The 19112-nt window shown below is 32.9% G+C and overlaps 2 protein-coding genes across 2 annotated transcripts in view; one reads left to right on the forward strand and one right to left on the reverse strand.

The window, feature by feature from the left end:
- Window positions 1-15194, reverse strand: part of LOC139490970 (transcription termination factor 2-like) — a 58301-nt gene extending 43107 nt beyond the window's left edge. The window contains exons 1-11 of the mRNA XM_071278142.1: window positions 15095-15194; window positions 13156-13255; window positions 12798-12884; window positions 11115-11181; window positions 9673-10776; window positions 9122-9308; window positions 6104-6178; window positions 4430-4585; window positions 1802-1901; window positions 1351-1490; window positions 132-260 (exon numbers count right to left, since the gene is read on the reverse strand). Coding sequence (XP_071134243.1) covers window positions 132-260; window positions 1351-1490; window positions 1802-1901; window positions 4430-4585; window positions 6104-6178; window positions 9122-9308; window positions 9673-10776; window positions 11115-11181; window positions 12798-12884; window positions 13156-13255; window positions 15095-15137 — 2188 coding nt within the window. The 5' untranslated portion in view covers window positions 15138-15194. The remainder of the gene's footprint in view (window positions 1-131; window positions 261-1350; window positions 1491-1801; window positions 1902-4429; window positions 4586-6103; window positions 6179-9121; window positions 9309-9672; window positions 10777-11114; window positions 11182-12797; window positions 12885-13155; window positions 13256-15094) is intronic.
- Window positions 15195-15409: 215 nt separating this feature from the next.
- Window positions 15410-18558, forward strand: LOC139490964 (NADH dehydrogenase [ubiquinone] 1 beta subcomplex subunit 4-like). The gene is made up of 3 exons (XM_071278131.1): window positions 15410-15652; window positions 17085-17228; window positions 18378-18558. Exons 1-3 carry the CDS (start codon window positions 15494-15496, stop codon window positions 18447-18449), a joined length of 375 nt encoding a protein of 124 aa, XP_071134232.1. The 5' UTR covers window positions 15410-15493; the 3' UTR covers window positions 18450-18558.
- The last annotated feature ends 554 nt before the right edge of the window (window positions 18559-19112 follow it).

Here is a 19112-nt window from a genome sequence, read left to right on the forward strand (position 1 = left end):
TCAAGCGAGACAAAAAAACACTATAACATAACTGACATGGTTCCTGATTTTGGACAGGCCAAAATAAACCTCCTCAGATCTTTATTTTTTTATTTTATTGTGTTGTCACAAATTTTCTGATGTTTACTTACATTTTTCTAACTGTTTGTCTCTACTTAACCAAGTCTGTTTATCTTCTTCTGTACCGTTTTCCTTCAGCTGTTTTTGTTTCATTATCAATGAGATCATAGTCAGTGTTTTACCTAAACCCATGTCATCAGCTATCCAAAAAAAGAACATAATGTGGTCATAATGAAGATACCCCTTTCATTTATAATTGTATGTAACAAGAACACACACTGGTATATAATGCAGATCCAACATGTTTCTCCATTTTCCTCCATGAGAGATGGCACATAGTAGTAACTAACATTATTCTAGAAGTCCTAGAGTTATTTATAGAATTATGTAGTCAACTGTGAGGGAGTAATTGTCAAACATTCACTAACCACAAGCACAAGGTAAGGAATAGTGAAAACTGGAAAATAAAACGTGTTAGATACAGAAGTATTCTATTTAATTAGCTCTAATGATCATAAGATATAAAATAAAATTGCTTGTTTTGTTCATTCAGACCTACAATCCTTTCTTTTGTACTTCAGTATTTTTTAGAAATCAATCATGTTCACTTGGTTAAGTAATAATCTGATTAATCCTAAGACAATATAAAACTTCTACCTTTCAATATAAACCAGATATACTTCAAAGTCAATGAGTAAAGTAAAAGAGGACCAAATCAGGGAATCAAAATGCATTGTACTACAACATATATATGAGGAAGTCTAGTATATTTTTTAACAAGAATGTGTCCATAGTACATGGATGCCCCACTCGCACTATCATTTTCTATGTTCAGTGGACTGTGAAATTGGGGTCAAAATTATAATTTGGAATTATAATTAGAAAGATCATATCTTAGGGAACATGTGTACTAAGTTTCAAGTTGATGTAACTTTAACGTCATCAAAAACTACCTTGACCAAAAACTTTAACCTGAACTTCGCACTATCATTTTCTATGTTCAGTGGACCATGAAATTGGGGTCAAAACTATAATTTGGCATTAAAATTAGAAAGATCATATCATGGGTAACATGTGTACTAAGTTTCAAGTTGATTGGACTTCAACTTCTTCAAAAACTGCCTTGACCAAAAACTTTAACCTGAAGCGAACGGACGCACAGACGAACGGATGCACAGACGGACGGAGGCACAGACCAGAAAACATAATGCCCCTCTACTATCGTAGGTGGGGCATAAAAATTGAAACAACTTACTTAGAAATCACATGTTAAAGTACAAACAACATTACCCAGAATTCCTCCAGCTGGTTGCTGTTTTTCCCTCCATACCAGCCATGCTATAGCCTGTCTTTGGTGCATCATTAAGGGAACTTTCAACCCTTCAGGATCTTCTAATTCATAGGTGTCATCAGGACAAGTTTTTATTTGTCTAAAATTATAAACACTTATATATATAGTTATTTAATTACTTTCAGCAAGCAATACGCTTCAAAATTATTTTTGATCGCTTTAATAGAGGAATTATCTTGTGTTGCTTGAGGAATCATTTAGTGAACAAAAGTCAAAACTTAAATAAGATGATCTTGACCTTTACAAATGGATGATTTGGTTCAGATATCATTTTTATATTAATTTGAAAATAAATCAATAAAGACAAGGCGATTAAGCCAAGTTTTCAACAGCTCTATTTCTTCATTGTACTATTAGAAAATTTCACATTTAGGTAGATGAAATTCTTACTTATGAAGTTTTTCTATAGCCTCAGCAGTTATACTTGTGACTTCTCTCATTCTCTGGTTTGTCATTCTGCCTCCATACAACTGCATGGCTTGCGGATTTGCTATTAAAAAATCACTTTTATATTAGTTATTACGGTTTCCTTTCCCGCATTTCAAATTATATGATTCAAGATTTATAAAATAACTACCAGGTTACAAGATAAGTGTCAGTAAACTTTGACCTACTCTCACTATTACATTGAACTTCAAAATCTAGATCAAACCTAACTTTTCACATGATTTTATAAAATCGCATCACAATGAGTATGTTACCACAGTGAGAGATTCACAGAGCATGAAACATTATGCAAAGTCATAATAATTAAAACTGAATTTACAAATTCAAGCAGATAAGGGCTATTCCAGTAAAAATTATCCAGGGGGGGTGGAACGCCACTTATTTTTTTACCCCCCACCTATGGAAAAGATTAAAAAAATACACCCCCACCTAGAACATGTATTTTCTTCCAAGACCCCCTACCTAGAGAAAAAAAAATAAAAGTTAGCTAGTTTTTTAAAGTATACAAAAATGTTGCATCCTGTCAAATAAATGTGAAATTTGTTGGTTTATCTATTTCAGTGCATCCAAAAACGGGGGGCCCTCTGGCCTTAAATCCGCCTCTGGTCTCAATGGCAATCATACCACATCTTCTTTTTTATACTAGCTATGTTGCTATTAAAATATAAAATGAAACATGTAACAATGTTATGGAGCAGCAGACGACAGATGCAACATGACGGCAATAGCTCACAGTGACCGAAAAAGGGGGGTGCGATTTTAATTATGGCCCATTTTATTTTTAAAACTGTCAATAACATTTCCAGGTACGACATATTCTTCAGGTGGGGAAACTGGTTGGCACCAACCATTTGATGTTTCAGAGTTTAGTTTGAGCCATAAAATATTTTTGGTAGGCACAATGTAATTCTTTTTTTATTTTTTGTATTTCTTATACACATTTTTTTTTCAATAGGCAAATGTTGAGGAAGATGATATACTCTCCTGTGTAGCAAGGCCATATTTTTCCGCAAAAATTAGGCCATTTTTTTTTTATGGACCGCATAGTTTGGATGTCACCCACACATATTTTTTTGTGGGGAGACGGTATACAAGGGAGAGGGTACTTGAAGTTGTTATAAACTGTATGCAATAAAATATTATTTGGGACAAAAATTGCAAAGAATTGGCCAGTCCACCTTATTAAGGACATATTCTTTGCAAGGAAAGAGATTTAAGTACAGCAAATTCTGCCATTTCAATTTCAATGAATATACAATAACTTCTTCCAACCGCAACAATATTTAAGTTAACCTTTATTTACAATGTTTAAACTGGTACTGTTGCCTTGTTCATGTTCATGTTGGGTTTTTTTACATTAAATTTGAGTCTTCGTCGATACCATACTTATTCCAGACGTTCCGTATCAGAGGACATTTCAGGCAATTCCTCTGCACTTCTTGTATCATTATATCTTCATCACGGTGACAAGAATAACAGTATAGAGTACCATTAATTCACAGAACAAAACAACAAATCGCTGAAGAAGTCATGTTTACAAAATGTCAAAATGAGCCAAAGACCAAAAAATGACAAGGACAGTTAAGCGTCTTTTATGGAGACAAAAACTATATTCCTAAAAAGTCTTTGGGGTTCTTCAATCGAAATAATAGCAAGCTAAACTAAATGAGATTATTATAAGGGCTAAATCTCGTCTGTACTAGCCAAATTTAACAAATTTAAAGTTGTTTATAAAAAAAATATATATCATGAATGATGGTTAATTACGTTTTTCGGGTTATCAGTTAGACCGCATGGTTTTATTATTACAATAGGAAAACACCCGAGACGTGAAATCACATGGTTCTATTATCATAGGTAAACATCTGAGACGTCCCAAAAATATATAGGTGCTCCTATTATTGGAGGAACATTACACAGTTGTGTACACACACATGGCGGCATGGAACACGATCGGAAATTCATTTGACGATATCTAAACGTTTCGAAACGAAGTGAAAAGTATCGTGCGCCACGTGGGCGCTTACTTTTGTCACTGTATGCGCCATTTCTTGTCAATATGCGCTATAGGCGCAGGGGGCACGTCCTTACCGATCACTGGTTTGACAAGAACACAAACGGACGCTTAAAATTAGTGGTCTGCCAACTTTATTTGCAGTCGGATGACCTTTTCAGGAGGATCTTCCTTTATAACAGAATTTAAATCGGGACCACCACCCTCCAGAATACAATTATGTTGATAACCCCCCACCTATGGAAAAAAATATCGTCGGCGTTCCGCCCCTCCTAGGTAAATTTTACTAGAATAGCCCTAACATATTTTTGCAAAATATTTTGGATTTCTTTGAATTTTCTGTACAATTTTAATTTTATCTCTAGATTTCTTATAAAAGTCATCAAATTCAGTTAATTCTTTTTTTAAACCCTTTTTTTCACCATGTGATAATCATAGGTTTATTACACAATTGATGTCATTAAAATGCTGTTGAAACTGAAATAATAATTTTATTTTGAAAGACGTCAAAACTTTTACTACAATTTTTTACTAGTACATTTATAGCAATAACTAACCTGCATATAACTGCTGCATAATGTGTGGTGGTATAGTCTGTGTGTGGGCTAGTATACTGGTTTGTTTTAATCCCTGTGGATTGTGTGACTGGTGGTTGGATATAGGTTGTGAAGACCCACTTGTCACTGGTATCTTTACAACAGATGTCTTCCCATCTATAATAATGAGAAGAAATAACTAGAGGCTCTCAAGAGCCTGTGTCGCTCACCTTGGTCTATGTGCATATTAAACAATGGACACAGATAAATTCATGACAAAATTGTGTTTTGGTGATCATGATGTGTTTGTAGATCTTACTTTACTGGACATTCTTCTAGCTACAATTATCTCTATCTATAATGAACTTAGCCCAGTAATTACAGTGGAAAATATATTCTAAAAATTTACAAAAATTTACAAAAATTTATGAAAATTGTTAAACTAGAGGCTCTAAAGAGCCTGTGTCACTCACCTTGGTATATATATGTGAATATTAAACAAAAGAAGCAGATAGATTCATGACAAAATTGTGTTTTGGTGATGGTGATGTGTTTGTACATCTTACTTTACTGAAAATTCTTGCTGCTTACAATTATCTCTATCTATAATCAGTGGCGGATCTAGAAATTTTCATAAGTGGGGGCCCACTGACTGCTTTAAGAGGGGGCCCGCTTCAGTGATTCCCTATATAAGCAACCAAATTTTTTCCCAAAAAGGGGGGGGCCCGGGACCCCAGCCCCCCCTAAATCCGCCTCTGATAATGAACTTGGCCCAGTAGTTTCAGTGGAAAATGGTAGTAAAAATTTACAAATTTTATGAAAATTGTTAAAAATTGACTATAAAGGACAATAACTCCTTAGGGGGTCAATTGACCATTTCGGTCATATTGACTTATTTGTAAATCTTACTTTGCTGAACATTATTGCTGTTAACAGTTTATCTCTATCTATAATAATATGTTCAAGATAATAACCAAAAACAGCAAAATGTCCTTAAAATTACCATTTCACAGGAAGCAACCAAACAACAGGTTGTCCGATTCATCTCAAAATTTCAGGGCAGATAGATCTTGACATGATGAACAATTTTCCCCCCATGTCAGATTTGCTCTAAATGCTTTGGTTTTTGAGTTATAAGCCAAAAACTGCATTTTACCCCTATGTTCTATTTTTAGACGTGGCGGCCATCTTGGTTGGTTGGCCGGGTCACCGGACACATTTTTTTAAACTAGATACCCAAATAATGATTGTGGCCAAGTTTGGTTTAATTTGGCCTAGTAGTTTCAGAGGAGAAGATTTTTTGTAAAAGTTAACGACGACGCACGACGACGATGGACGACAGACGCAAAGTGATGGGAAAAGCTCACTTGGCCCTTTGGGCCAGGTGAGCTAAAAAAGGATTGACATAAAACTTTGAATGAACAAGTGAAACTTGCAATCTACTGCTCACTGATACCCCTGCCCAAGTACTTGACTTTAAACAGGAAGTTGTTGAGTGATGAACCTGAAAACGCATCACACGGTATAGCAGACTGATGATATTAACCCTAAAACCTCTTTTCTCCTATATTATATATTCAAGACAGATACAAACTCAGTAAAGCTCATGCTGTGTCTATTTGGTTAACAAACAACGCCTATAGCTAATTTATATATGTATACCTTTACCCTGGTCTACTTGTATAATTTACATACCTGGCTGAACAATTTTGTAAGTTTGGTACTGAGATGAATCTGCAGGTTGTTGAGTATTATTTGTAGACACTGCACCTTAAAAACAAAGATACAAATACAAACAACACTGTTATGTATTATTGTTTCAGGTTACCGTTGTAGGTTAACGCCTGTTAAAACATTTAAACCTGCTGCATTTGTTTGGACCTATAATTGTTAACTTTTTACAAATTATGACTTGGATAGAGAGTTGTCTCATTGGCACTCATACCACATCTTCTTATATCTAATATCTATGAGGATAACAGCAAAGAAAACACTGAATTGGTAAACAAATATCCCTTATGACACATTTTTACCAATCAAAACTAGTACCTTATCACTACTTTCCATGTATGTATTAATTATTTAAAATCAATGTTTTCTCAGATTTTTTGTTTCAGTTCAACATTGTCTTAGGTTTGTATTTAATCTTACACAAATTCTTGACAATGCTCATTTTCTGTTCAAGATTGATATTTTTCCGGGATAAACAACTAGAGGCTCTAAAGAGCCTGTGTCGCTCACCTTGGTCTATGTGAATATTAAACAATGGACACAGATGGATTAATGACAAAATTGTGTTTTGGTGATGGTGATGTGTTTGTAGATCTTACTTTACTAAACATTCTTGCTGCTTACAATTATCTCTATCTATAACAGTACTTTCTGTGGAAAATGTTATTGAAAATCTTCAAATTTTAAGAAAAATTGTTAAAAATTGACTATGAAGGGCAATAACTCCTTAGGGGGTCAATTGACTATTTTGGTCATAGTGACTTATTTTTAGTTCTTACTTTGCTGTACATTATTGCTGTTTACAGTTTATCTCTATCTATAATAATATTCAAGATAACAAAAAAAAAACAGCAAAATTTCCTCAAAATTACCAATTCAGGGGCAGCAACCTAACAACCGATTATCTGATTCATCTGAAAATTCCAGGGCAGATAGATCGTGACCTGATCAACAATTTTACTTCCTGTCAGATTTGCTCTTAATGCTTTGGTTTTTGAGTTATAAGCCAAAAACTGCATTTTACCCCCATGTTCTATTTTTAGCCATGGCGGCCATCTTGGTTTGTTGGCCGAGTTACCGGACACATTTTTTTTAACTAGATACCCCAATTATGGCTAAGTTTGGTTAAATTTGGCCCAGTAGTTTCAGAGGAGAAGATTTTTCTAAAAGATTACTAAGATTTACAAAAAATGGTTAAAAATTGACTATAAAGGGCAATAACTCCTAAAGTGGTCAACTGACCATTTTGGTCATGTTGACTTATTTGTAGATCATACTTTGCTGAACATTATTGCTGTTTACAGTTTATCTCTATTTATAATAATATTCACGATAATAACCAAAAACAGCAAAATTTTCTTAAAATTACCATTTCAGGGGCAGTAACCCAACAACGGAATGTCCGATTCATCTGAAAATTTCAGGGCAGATAGATCTTCACCTGATGAACAATTTTACCCTGTCAGATTTGCTCTTAATGCTTTGGTTTTTGAGTTACAAGCCAAAAACTGCATTTTACCCCTATGTTCTATTTTTAGCCATGGTGGCCATCTTGGTTGGTTCACCGGGTCACCGGACACATTTTTTAAACTAGATAACCCAATGATGATTATGGCCAAGTTTGGTTAAATTTGGCCCAGTAGTTTCAGAGGAGAAGATTTTTCTAAAAGATTACTAAGATTTACGAAAAATGGTTAAAAATTGACTATAAAGGGCAATTACTCCTAAAGTGGTCATCTGACCATTTTGGTCATGTTGACTTATTTGTAGATCTTATTTTGCTGAACATTATTGCTGTTTACAGTTTATCTCTATCTATAATAATATTCAAGATAATAACCAAAAACAGCAAAATTTCCTTAAAATTATCAATTCAGGGGCAGCAACCCAACAACGGGTTGTTTGATTCATCTGAAAATTTCAGGGCAGATAGATCTTGACCTGATGAACAATTTTACTTCCTGTCAGATTTGCCCTAAATGCTTTGGTTTTTGAGTTATAAGCCAAAAACTGCATTTTACCCCTATGTTCTATTTGTAGCCATGGCGGCCATCTTGGTTGGTTGGCCGGGTCACGCCACACATTTTTTAAACTAGATACCCCAATGATGATTGTGGCCAAGTTTGGATTAATTTGTCCCAGTAGTTTAAGAGGAGAAGATTTTTGTAAAAGATAACTAAGATTTACGAAAAATGGTTAAAAATGGACTAAAAAGGGCAATAACTCCTAAAGGGGTCAACTGACCATTTCGGTCACGTTGACTTATTTGTAAATCTTTCTTTGCTGAACATTATTGCTGTTTACAGTTTATCTCTATCTATAATAATATTCAAGATAATAACCAAAAACAGCAAAATTTCCTTAAAATTATCAATTCAGGGGCAGCAACCCAACAACGGGTTGTCCGATTCATCTGAAAATTTCAGGGCAGATAGATCTTGACCTGATAAACAATTTTACCCCATGTCAGATTTGCTCTAAATGCTTTGGTTTTTGAGTTATAACCCAAAAACTGCATTTTACCCCTATGTTCTATTTTTAGCCATGGTGGCTATCTTGGTTGGTTGGCCAGGTCACGCCACACATTTTTTAAACTAGATACCCCAATGATGATTGTGGCCAAGTTTGGTTTAATTTGGCACAGTAGTTTGAGAGGAGAAGATTTTTGTAAAAGTTAACGACGACGGACGACGACGACGACGGACGACGGACGCAAAGTGATGGGAAAAGCTCACTTGGCCCTTCGGGCCAGGTGAGCTAAAAAGTCATTACAAAATATAATGTTAAGGACAGTAGATTAGAACTGGGATATGAAGAACTAAGAATGCTATCCAATAAAACAGAGTATCCTGATTACTGAAGTGAAACATCCATAGATTACCGTACAGCCATCAATCATGAGAAGAAATTTCTTATTCTACAAGACCTCAACTCCTCCCACCTTATTCATTTATTTTGGAAATAAGCTATATATGTATATACCCTGATTGGCTGCAGGATTATTATTACTTCCTGTATCCTGGCCTGTCCTATTACTTCTCATGGTCTGCATGGTATTGTCAATCTTCCTACTGACAGCTTTGAGTGCTCTATCAACATCTTCTACTTGTCGGATGAGTTTCTCTCCTTTATCTGGCAAAGCTGACATTTTAGCTGTAGCAACAACATGCTGAAAATAATCAGATATGCTAAAAAGTTAAAAATACAATCTGAATTTCAGTTAAAATAGTAAAATCTGAAATTGCAGTTTATAATTTTCCTATAAATGTACACATTTGCAGAACCAATTTAAAGATAAAAATGTATTCAAAATCAAAGTTTATATTCAAATTTTCCATTTTCATATTTCATATAAGACTATAGACACGATAGATACACTTGTATTAACTTTTTTTCTAATTTCCCTTTCGTCAGTTGTTTATAAAATGTAGGTAAGGAGATGTAAAGCATTGACTTATAAAATTTTGATGGATAGCTGACTCCTTGACATTTTGACATTATTTTTTGTAATTTCACTTAAAAAAATATCCTACCTTCAACCTTTCTAATTGTCTCTGTAAGTCAGTCCTTCTATCAATATCTAGCTGTAAGTTGTACATATCTGCAGAAGTCAGTGCACTTGGTTTTGGTGCAATGAACTGAGTGTGTGGCTTTTGACCTTGAACTATATTCTGTGTCACCTGTTGAGGGAGTGAAGATTTCATTTGACTTCTCTGATCTTGTGCTTGTTGGACAGCATCTTTAATGATAGATTCTGATCCTGATTTCTGATTTTGTTGACTTGCTGTCTGCTGTTGAGATGGAGGCTGATATCTTTTTGGTTGCTCTGGTAACCCAGCCTCTTTTTCACTTTCATCCTCATCACTGTCACTTATCAAATCAATAACTTCTGACTTTCTTCCAGGTGAGTTAACATCCTCAGACGTTGAGGAACAACTTGATAAAGAAGACTTTATACTTTCATTTGATTTTAGTCTGATTCTTTCAGAAAGAGGCAAATTTACATCTGAATTAGGACTTTGATGTTTTGTATTGCTTTCATGGTAATTGGCAGTGGAAATCTCTTTATCTTGTTGACATGGGCTTAATGATGATTTCTTTTTTATTTTATATTTGCTATACTTCTCAGCAATATCAGTTCTTGGTGATTTTTTGCCATCTTTATCAGTAAAACCAGGACTTGGCAAAGAACCAGAAGAGTTTGATTTTAAATCATAACTTTTGTCTAAAGGATTATCTTCAAACTCTTCTTCATCATATGTGCTCAAATTAGCCATAGCCTGGTTCATTCCTTCTTCTTCTGTAGATTTATTTGATTTATATTTTTCAGCTGATTTTTTCTGTTTCTCAAAGGAGTGTTGATCAGCTTCATTTGAGTCATCAATAATACTCAAGTTAACAACGCCATCTACGATGTCATCATCATCTGCCTCAGTATCATGTGACTTTGCTTTGGAATCGGATTGGCTTCTTGCTTTGTTTATCTCTGATTTTGAAGAATCTGAAGGTGATTCTTTGCTGTTATCTTGTTTTGGTGGTGCTTTTGTCAGCTTCTGATGGGCAGGTGTCATACTGTCTGATGTTGACTGCTTCTCTAAATTTTGATGGTTATGATCACCCAAAGGCTTAACTGAGGACTGAAAAGTAAAATTCAATAATGATAACTTAATCTAACAAATGTAGATAATAGAAAAATGTCCTTTGACCCAGATACTACAGCTTCCAATAAATATTGGAGATGGGTAGGCATTATATTTGGCATTATCTTAACACAGAGCATTTAGATAGCAAGGTGTTTAAAAATTGACTAATATAAAACTTACCCATGTTTAAATAAGCAAATAGCATGACATACATGTATAAGAAAATCTACAAAGGTACTGATTCTTCGGTAATACATGTACTATTAATATAAATATTTGATAATAAATAGAAAAAAATATGTCAAGACTTGATTTTAACATTTATAATTTACCTTTTTCTCTGAGTTATGGCCACACCAAGACTGTCCAGCAATTCTTCCATGACACCTGTGGTATCTCCTTAAAATACATAATAGATTACAAACTATTCTCACCACTGAATCATTATAGCACATTTAAAATGTACAATGTATAAGGGTTAGATAAGAGACATTTACCATTCTGTGTGACACTTAATCTCTAACTAATTTCCTTTTTTTTTTTAAACTTAAAATATCTTAAGGTAGAGAAAGCATTCACCTGGGATATTAAGTGGCTGTCATCTTGGACCTTCACTTTTGATACATGTTACATCAAAAAGAAACATTAAACTTTATCATTTTTTTCAGAAAATGTACTTGCTCTAAAAAAAAATCTATCCTTTTCTTAAATGAAACATTTAAAAAAACGAATAGGCTTATTGATTCTCCAAGGTAAACAGCTTTTGCAGATGTGGTCAATGTAGATAGGGGAATAATTTAATCAGATATTACTCAGTATACGTGTGTAGATTATTGCGTTGCGTTGTGTATTTGATCGTAAGTTAACTAAGGCGTTAAAGATAGAACTACGTCTGCCATTATACATTTCTATTCAATACAACATAAAGTATTACAATTACGCGACGTCACAAAGATAGTGGCCGTACCGCAAAAAGGTACGTTAATATTAGCGCAATTCTTTACATTCTGGGGCCGCAGAAAATGATATTTAACTCAAATTTGAAATACAATATGAAAAATTCGTAAATTTGAAATTAAATGTCTGATCAATTGTGACATAAATGAAATAAAATTATAGTTAAAGTCTCTCAATATTTTTTAACTGTTCACGTCTGAATAGTTTAACACTTTTACAAGTCTATCTATTGCGTTGCGTTGTGTATTTGATCGTAAGTTAAATAAGGCGTTAAAGATAGAACTACGTCTGCCATTATACGTTTCTATTCAATACAACATAAAGTATTACAATTACGCGACGTCACAAAGATAGTGGCCGTACCGCAAAAAGGTACGTTAATATTAGCGCAATTCTTTACAACGTGTTAATCAAATTTGACACTATTTGTGAAATTGCATAAAAGAAGAACGACTTCTGATCACTTCTATTTCTATTTCCTGACAATATTTGATATAGATAATGTGGTTTTTAAATATTGTCAATTTCTGTAGATTATTTTTTGTTTGTTGCCCCAAAAAATATTAGATCTATGTTTCTAAAAAAATAAGATGACCTCAAATTTTCATTTCAATTTACATTCAAAACTCTTTCCAATTTTTTTAACATTTCTACCATTTTAAATTAGAACTACAAATGTAATTTACTTATAGGGCATATGATAAATTAGTACAGGTTAATAATAATGCATCCAGAGTTTTTTTTACGCTTGATTGTGTTGTTTTCCCCAAATCTCTATGTATTCATACCAAAGTAGAAAAACAACATACCTATATAGTATACTGTAGATTCATTTATTTTCGTGGCTACCAATTTTCGTGGATAAAGGAACACTTGAATGTTTGTGGATATTTCATTTCGTGGTTCTGCCAAGGTCTGCATACAAGCTTATAGAAAATTTGTCATTCGTTGAACATTTAATTTCAGGGTTTATCTGTAACCACGAAATCCACGAAAATTGGTATCCAACGAACAATAATGAATTTACAGTACTATAATTTTTTAAATTTCCAATATACCTTTTTTCACCAGAACTCTTGCCAAAAAATATTGCCTGTAAATCTACAATCTCATCTGGATGCTGAGGACACTTTGTGGAAGAAATTCTGAAATGAATTGGAAATAATTTACTGTGATAATAATATAAATAAACATCATTTGGCACCATTATATTGTCTCAAAATGTACTGAAATAAAATAAAATCTTTATCTGGATCATAATTTACCTCATCATTATATTAAATATTGATGTATCTAGATGTTCTATGAAAAGCAAATGTTACTACATTAGCAAACATAAAATTATTTCATGGTCTGGTTGACATTTTACTAAATCCTAAATAATTGACTGCTTTCTAATCCTTTATTTATACATACTGTGTTTGTTTGAAAAATCCACATGATAGAGGACACACATAGAAACTAACTCCATAGTTAGGTCCAGCTTTAGTTCCAGTCTTCAAATAGCAAAGTTGTTCTGAAATATGTATAAATTTAACAAAATGAATAATGCACTTGATTGTAAATTCTGTATGTGCCTGTCGCAAGTCATGAGTCTGTGATTCAGTGAGTGGTTGTCGTTTATTGATGTATATTATATTTATTTTTTTGCTCTGATATTAAAAAGGAAAAAAAACGATGATGAACATAGTTTTAATTATTATTACTGCCAACATTTAAAATTAATTTTACCAAGTTAGATTTTCTGTGTTGCTAGACAATATGCAAAGACGTTTTTTTGTTTTATTCAAAATTTGAAATGCTATGTTTTTATTTAAAAAATTATAGCCTCACATCCATCATATGTCTATAACAAGATCTATAAGAAAATCAATTAAGAAAGCATCACATTCAAGAAAGGACCTGGGGAGAGCACTGTTTGAATATAGGATTTTTTACCAGGAAGAAGCAGAAGGATATGGCAACAACCAAACTAAAGGTTTTTTTTCAGGATTTCCATTATCCTTACAGATCACTTCCCATTAATTTGTATATGATATATCAAAATGACAATTGGCAAACATCTGCAGATTACTTCAGATTGTTAAATCTGTCAAGGTGTACATATGATCATGATGATTTCCCTCAATGTTCTTTATCTGTGTAACTGGATAGCATATTGCTTACCAGAAAATCACATTGTCTCCACTGGGAGTAGATCTTTGAAGCAAAGATTAAAGAGATAAAACAATAGATCAACATGATCAAAGGAAGCAATCTAGACACATCTGATTCATATAAAGTTTGACAACTCAAAATCAAAACATACTTTATTTCAGATCATGTTTTATGAATGTCATATGCATTTTCAGTATTGTCAGTTATCAAGAAGAAAATGCAAGAGATTTAGCCTTTGAACATGTTGAAGTAAAGATCATAGAGATAAAACAATAGATCAACATGATCAATAGAAATTTTCGCGCATATAAATGTACGTGTCCCCCCCCCCAATTGCTATATGTCCGCCACTACTGGACATCATAAAAGTTCACGTAAAAAATTTTGACATCATAATTGAATATATCTGATGCCACAATGGAAAAGTGATTGTTGTATGACCATGATAACATCAACATTTCAAGTGGGACAAATTCCAGGGTCAAGCGGGACAGACTTCCAAATACTGAAATTATAGTGTTATGGTGTATTCAGTATAAATAGATCACTTCCAAGTTTGTCTGTCACCGGAGAAAACTCGTCAATTATGCACGCCTTTATGGCGTCATTTACCAGATAGAGGGGATCGCCTGTATCCCTGCACTATAAACATTTATCAAGCTTCTTAGTGATCGTCATTGTGCAGGATAAACTAAAAATAAGATTTGTTCTGTAGGTACTTAATATTTCCTAATGACAGCAGTGCTGAAAGAAAATTATGAGAATTCAATTTGTCAAATAATTCACGCAATATAGCTTTATAGTTTTCCAACCACTCGTTCAACATTGGAATGGAAGTGACGATACCCTATAACACACGAATGAAGTTTACTAAAACCAAAGTTTTTAACGGAAATGCATCGAACACGAAAGTTGTCTATTGTCCAAGAGTTAATAATTTGGCAGTCCTGCATAATTTTTCAAAGTAATTGTGACGTCACAATGTACATTACAATATACCATTTAGAATTTTTATATTTTGTTTTAACAAGTTATGTTCCATCATAATTTGTGTTCATGGTTTTTTTTTATTTTCTATTTCACAAGTATTTGTCACTGGCTCTGCAGGCACCTTTGTCTGAAAATAAATGGTGTTTAAGTACTTTGTGTATTATTCAAGACTTAAAAAATTTCTGAGACACTTCAAACATAACCATACTATGTTCTGTGCATTTTATTTCCTCCATTTTCAGATTACTCATTAGGTCTACTTTCAATTTGAAAAACTGCAAATTTTATAAATCCCGCGAATATCCGCGAGACTTTGAAGAATAAAAGGTAGAGCCGTGAAGTACGTAGAGATATTATTATTGCACAGAAATAAAAACATCCACTTTAAAACTAACAAAAATATGCCAAACTAGTATGTTCTCATGGCCATGATGAATTAGTATCTTATTCCACATCAATATTAGAACATTTGTGTTCATTAGTTTTGACCAATTGGTATAACCTTGCCTTTATTCAATCACAATTGTTAGGTTTACTTCCGGTTTTACTTTTCAGCTGTAATGTTTTTTCTCTAAAGTAGAAGTTTAACCTATTTAAGTATTTAGAGATGACAGAAAGGAAACGGGTCCAATTATGGGATCCACATAAACTGTATGATTTAAGCCATGCTGAAATGGACGCTATACGGCGGCGATCAGAGCAAAGAGCTGCTCTAAAAGCTGAATGGCAAAGGAAGGTCACTGATCCGTTCAAAGCAGAATTCCCAGTATGTTCATAGATAACTATTCCTGTTTGCAATATATTGTACTAAACTTTTGAAGATCATGCATTTGTTAAAATAGTTTCGGACTAGCAAAACAAAATGCCAAATTGGACAAATAAACATATATATATAAACACATTGCAAAAAATTATCTTTCAAATGTATATTTGAGGATAGGAATCGCATCCACTTGTCTCAGATTTTTTTTTCATTCTAAATACCTAAATACAACACAAGGTACATTTGTCAAGAATTTATATCATTTTTAATTGGTTATGAAGGTAACCCCTTAGCCCCCATTACAAGTAACAACCCTCAGATTTAAACTTGTATCCAGTTTTCTCCCCTTGTTTTATTTTTATAATATTGGGGAGTGCGCTATCAGATACACCTTATCGCTATTACCGGCTGACCAGAGAATCTGTCCCACTTGGACTAGTGACGTCATACAACAATCACTTTTCTATTGTGGGTCTGAATTTTGATCTAGAATTTTGTATTATGACGTCAACATTTACAGGAACCTGTGTGATGTCCAGTAATGGCGAACAAATAGCGATAAGGTGTATTGAGTTGCTTTTCCCCTTGGTGATGTTTGTACATTAATGTCATATTCTTATTATATACATTTTTTTAATAAATTAAAATTGGAAAAAAACACTTTATTATATTTCAACATGTATACATGCATGTCAGACATGGTTTCAATAAAATATTTTTTGGTGACAAGTACAATAAAATAGTGACAAAAAGACAACTTTATTGGCATGAAAAAAATCTCTATAAACAATATATTTATCGAAAAAGGTCAACATGATCAATGAATTATATATATAAAAAAGAAGATGTGGTACATGTATGATTGCCAATCAGACAACTCTCCACAAGAGACCAAAATGACACAGAAATTAACAACTATAGGTCACTGTACGGCCTTCAACAATGAGCAAAGCCCATACTTGATTATGTGTTGTATTTATAAATTTTTAAATGTTGTTGTAACTATCGTGTACATGTATCACTACGTCTTATAGTGAATTTTCAGATAGTTTTTTATACACCATTACACACTTTTCATGCATGTATTAATCTGATTATTTTTGTAACAATCAAATGTTTATCGTGCTCTATATTAAGCATAATAAAATAATGTAAATATATTAAAAAACACACACACATTGATGCATGTTTCAATTTAATGTTTAATATCTATTTGAGTGACTAATTTATATTTAGACTTCTTGTCAAGAAAATTGACGAAATTTGTTTTCTTGTCGCTAAGTAAGTCTCCCTTTGCTAGATTATTCTTCTTGTCGTTAATTATTGAGATTCCCCATAACAGAATGGAAGAATTCAGCTGCATTTTAATTGTATTTATTTAGTATTGAAAATTACAAAATCATAATCAACAAAAAATCCCATATTGTAATTTCAGTTTGATCCAGCAATACAGAGGTTTAAAGCATTGAAAGCGACACAGTATGATCATTTTCGTCCAACAAAGAAAACTGGATTAGTTGGTGGTTTATTTCTAGGAGTTATTCCTGCAGTGTTATTTAGTTATGTTTATTACACAAGGGTATGTATCAAAAATTATTCTTTCTGCTAAGTGATTAGTCTGCTACTTTTATTATTGTGAAAATATAAGACTCTTTTTCTCGATTTTAACTAATAATGAGAACTGATAATTCTTTAAATTTGAAGTAAACAAAAACAACTTTATAACATAAGTAGATGCATGCTTGTTGATGAGACAACTATCTAAATGAAGAGGATTTTTAAAATTGTATAAGCAACTAAAGGTCTACATACAGCCTTAAACAATGAACAAAAACCCAATCTTTTTAGTTCTATATAAAAGGCCCTAATCTTTATGTTAAACAATTTTAAAAATGAATAAATAAACAACAAACAAAAACAAATGTGACAAACAGCAGGCAAAGACAACCACTGAATCAATTACAGGCTCCTGACTTTTAACAGACACATGGAATATGCATGTGGCAGCATTTAACCCTCCTCTTACCAGGGACAGTGGTACAATCACAGTACTTATATATTAATAGCACAATGTTTGAACAAACTCTGAAAACCAATTGGAAATGGCTTGATTCATAACATTGACGCAAAGTATAAACAACAACTCATTCGTCAACTGACTTAAAGACACTAGAGATATAAAGTGCAGATTTGAGAGTGCTAGTAGTTACTGAGAGCTAGTTCAAAGCTAAAATTAGCTTCTAAATAAATCATGTATCCCTAAATGTCCATGTGGCATTAAATATAAATACAGTAGATTCAATCATAATTTATTGTCTTCTGGTATACTGACATGAGAGTGATGAGATTGTAAACACAAATTTACAAATATTCTGAACTGACAGATGAACAATATTAAGCACCTGATTTGACTCAACTTGTTTGTTTTTATACCTTGAGAAAATTATAAATGATTATTATGAAATATGAATAATATGATTATAAAATCTCTGATAAAATAAGATATATGATCAAACAACATTAATTAATCTCAGTAGATATGACCAAGATATCTGGTTTCCTCAGATGATCTTCAGTGATGGACTAATACTCAGTAAAACATGGGGGAAAATAGGACAAGAAATGTAAATGGGACAGCCAACAACTGATCCCAGTTAACCGTAATTGACTGCTTTGATTATACCATGCATTCTTTGTCATATAAAAATATATTTTTTTATCCTTGCAGCAAGAATTTGAAAGAAAATGCAGGGCAGGAGAAATACCAGCAAAAGATAGGACTTGGAAATATGTGTATTAACTTTGTAAATTTGACAGTAAATATTCTTCATTAGATTTTTGTTTATGACACTTATTGAAGTTGATTGTTTGTATGACATGTATGGAATGAGATACAACTCTCAAAACAAGATGTGTTTTTGTTTGTTTTATTCTGCCTTCATGTTAGTGGAATTGGTATCAATTGAGTATTGTTTATCCATCTTTCTGTAATTGTTAAGCTTATACAAGTTAATCTACCAGTTTATTGATGTTTCACCAATACTCCTATAAAACCAGGTGTACACAACTAACCATTTTCTACAAAAGGAAATGCCTGTACTAAGTCAAGAATATGACAGTTGTTTATCATTTGTTTGAAGAGCTTGAACTTTTTATTTTGCCATTTGAGGGATTTTTTTCTTGTATTTTCCTCAAAGCTTGCTATTTTACCATTTTACTATTTACTATAATTGATGTTTGTGATACTTAAGGTATGGTGCAACCACCTTTTTGGTCACTAGAAATTGAAACTTTACAGTGTATTTTAAATCTATCATATAACATCTTCCTGGCTTTAACTACACATTAGGCTGTGAGGGATGAGTATTTATATTTTTGGGTAAGGATTGCATTGAATGCAATCAAAACCCTAAGGTACTGACTTGATATCTAAATCTTCAAAAGTTTATCACTACCTTTCATA

This window comes from Mytilus edulis, chromosome 10 (assembly GCF_963676685.1).
Source record: "Mytilus edulis chromosome 10, xbMytEdul2.2, whole genome shotgun sequence".
NCBI classification, from domain to species: Eukaryota; Metazoa; Mollusca; class Bivalvia; order Mytilida; family Mytilidae; genus Mytilus; species Mytilus edulis.